Below are 3,251 nucleotides of genomic sequence, written 5' to 3'. Positions count from 1 at the left end.
ATGGGCGAGGAGCTCGGTGAACACCACATGGAGTTTGTACCTCGCACCTCTCAGAAAGGTCAAGTCGTTGCCGATTTCCTCGCCGATTTCCCTGTTAACGACCCACACTGGCAGTCAGAGGTGGAGCTCGATGTTGTCAAAGAGCGTGTCAAATCAATCTGGTCTCTCTTTGTAGATGGCTCTAGCAACCCCGGTGGGAGTGGCATCAGCGTCGTCTTAGTGTCTCCTGAAGGAGTTATGGTTGAAAAATCAGTTCGCCTCGACTTTGCATCGTCCAATAATGAGGCAGAATACGAAGCGCTGATCATGGGCCTTCGTATGGCGCTACAGCTCGGTGTACAAGAACTCCAAGTCTTTAGTGACTCGCAACTGGTCGTTCGCCAGATTGCTAAGGAGTACATTACGCAGGAAGGTAACCTTTCGAAGTATCTTCAGGTCGTTCATCATTTGTTGCTTTCTTTTAAGAAATCTACCATACACCATTTTTTGCGGGATGAGAACCGTCACGCAGACAGCCTAGCTTACCTAGCTACTCAAACACCGAGTTGTGCTCCACGACAAATCCTCATTGAGGTAGTCGATCGACCCGCATACCAGGTCGAACATGCCCTAGTTATAGCCGATCTGTTCCCTCTCTCCGACGATCAGTTGCGCCAGACCTGGATGCAACCCATCATGGACTACATCCAACAGGGCACGCTCCCTGTCGAGTGTGCCAAAGCCAGGCAAATCCAATATCAAGCGCGTCGTTATTGCGTGCTACATAATAAGTTGTTTAGAAAATCTGCTGGTGAACCGCACTTGCGATGTATTACTCCAGAGCAAGGACAATTGATATTTGCCGAAATCCATGAGGGAGAATGTGGAAACCATGCCAGAGGTCGTTCTTTAGCCCACAAGGCAATTTCCCAAGGCTACTTTTGGCCCCGTATGCAGACCGATGCCAAAGCGTACGTTCTCAAGTGCTTAAAATGCCAAACACGCGAGCTGATCAATATAGCAAGCCCATGGCCATTTCACATGTGGGGTATGGACATTATGGGACCATTCGTCCCCCAGAAAAGCACCGGTTTTCGGTTCGTCTTAGCGGCAACCGACTATTTCACTAAGTGGGTCGAAGCCATTCCCTTAGCACATGTCAAGGAATCGCATGTCCGCAATTTCATCTGGACTCATATCATCACCAGATTTGGGCTGCCACATACACTCGTAATGGACAATGGACCCCAATTCAAAGGCCGAACCGTTAAAGAATTTCTAGCTAAGTGGAAGATAGTTCATGCATTTTCTACTCCACAGTACGCTCAGAGTAATGGTCAAGCGGAAGCCAGCAACAAAGCCATTTTAGAAAACTTGAAGAAAAAGATTGAAAAGAACAAAAGCCAATGGCCGAACCAGTTGGAGAACATCTTGTGGGCACACCGTACCACAGCTCGGTCCAGTACCGGCGAATCTCCATTCTCCTTGTGTTATGGCACAAAAGCTGTCATTCCCACCGAGCTGACAGTTACTACGACTCGGTCCGAGCTCGTTGAGACCGGACACAATGATTCTGTCTTAGCACGAGAGATCGATTTGCTCGAAGAACGGCGTGATCTAGCTACCATCAAAGTCGCATCTTATCAACAAACTCTGAAGAACTCCTACAATAAACGAGTCCATCCTCGATCATTCCAGCCTGGCGATCTGGTGCTCAAGAAGACGCAAGATGATTCCAAACTAGCCCCTAATTGGGAAGGTCCCTACATAGTAGAACGTGTTGTGGGCAACGGAGAGTACTGGATAAAAACTCAAGAAGGGAAATTGTTACCTCGCCCATGGAATACTTATCTGCTGAAACGATTTTATCAATAAAACCTTTGTTGTTGTATTATTTTTTTTAAAGCACGATAAGTTTCAGCTTCATTTTTTTTTTCTGTCTCCTAGTATAAGCTATTCCATTTACTGGCATCCAAACGATTCTCCAGCTCGCATCCGGCATACAACCAGTCTACTTCCCAGCTCTCACACGCTTAACGCGCCATACGCTCTCATAAACGAACGCCTCCATCCAGCCGACAAATATTTCTCCGACGAGCTCTCCGGAGCTCACAGGCTACATAGCCTCTCCAATTCTTGTCACGTCGAGGACCTATATTTCTAGGATCGACTACACGAGAACGCTCTCCGCGAGCAAACGCTCTCCGGAGCTCACAGGCTACATAGCCTCTCCAATTCTTGTCACGTCGAGGACCTATATTTCTAGGATCGACTACACGAGAACGCTCTCCGGAGCTCACAAGCAACATAGCCTCTCCAATTCCTGTCACGTCGACGACCTATATTTCTAGGGTTGACTACACGGCAGGACGCATATTTCTCGAATCCTAAGCAGAACGCTAGCTACACACAAGTACACGGCAACATGCATACGGAACATCACCAATAAAATTATATGACCATTCGTCACAACAACTACATCCACCGATCTGCTGGGATTACCCAGAAAATCCAGATCGGTGCTCATTACAAAAATTAACCAAGTATCGAACTGCCACTTTCGTGGAAACCAGTTCTCTGCAGGAAAAAGGCGAACTGCTCAGGCAAGCCTGAAAACACAACTCTATTGTTAACTCTCGTATAAGAGAGGGAAATGTAAACAGAACTTACAATTCATGGCTGACAGAGCCAAATCAAGATCACCTTATCAAATCTCACTTATGACATGCTTATCTTCTGGTGTTGCTTAGTCGAAGGCGGTATCTTTGAGCCAACCTCAAAGATCACACGATCTCATGCCCTCGCTTCATCGCCGCAATCGCTTTCTTCAAGATCATACTTCGGCCCGTGAGCGGCGAGGGCGATACAGCTTCGCATATCGCCTTCTTCGCTTTTACGGTCACCTTCGGCACTTCTTAGCATAAGCAAATACCACCTAATAAATTCCTTTCTAACTCCATCACGCGTCGGTCACTAACGCAAAGATTCTCGCCATCACGCTCGTACTTGGTAGTCATCACCTCCAGCTTTCTCTTGTCTGCCCCCCACGCAGCTCGCATACACCCTAGCTCGACGTGAGGGTTGTCATCCATCTCCCTGTTTTGTACAACATCTTTCAACTTATCATATCCTGCAAGAAACTGCACGAAGCAAGTTAAAGAATCAGTTTGCCTTAGTAACCGATATAACAACCTAGTGTGTCTGGAACTTACCAAACAAGCAGCCATATCCATCGTCCCCAGCAACGTATCCATGTCCTCATCCTTCACCTC

General features: G+C 47.3%; 1 protein-coding gene across 1 annotated transcript; it reads left to right on the top strand.

The window, feature by feature from the left end:
* On the top strand, window positions 1-2,830 carry LOC147513295 (uncharacterized). The gene is made up of 2 exons (XM_086598898.1): window positions 1-880; window positions 2,730-2,830. Exons 1-2 carry the CDS (start codon window positions 1-3, stop codon window positions 2,828-2,830), a joined length of 981 nt encoding a protein of 326 aa, XP_086455024.1.
* Window positions 2,831-3,251: the final 421 nt, after the last annotated feature.

The sequence above is a fragment of the Coptis chinensis genome, chromosome 3 (genome assembly GCF_015680905.1).
Source record: "Coptis chinensis isolate HL-2020 chromosome 3, ASM1568090v1, whole genome shotgun sequence".
In the NCBI taxonomy this organism is placed as follows: Eukaryota; Viridiplantae; Streptophyta; class Magnoliopsida; order Ranunculales; family Ranunculaceae; genus Coptis; species Coptis chinensis.
Note: the sequence above shows the minus strand (reverse complement) of the source record. Positions and strands in the feature narration are given on the sequence as shown.

Bases quoted from the DNA above. Each gene is read 5' to 3' on its own strand.
- LOC147513295 (XM_086598898.1), top strand. From the start codon at position 1: ATGGGCGAGGAGCTCGGTGAACACCACATGGAGTTTGTACCTCGCACC. The intron at 881-2,729 runs GTCGTTCTTTAG...GGTGTTGCTTAG, and splicing joins ATGTGGAAACCATGCCAGAG to TCGAAGGCGGTATCTTTGAG.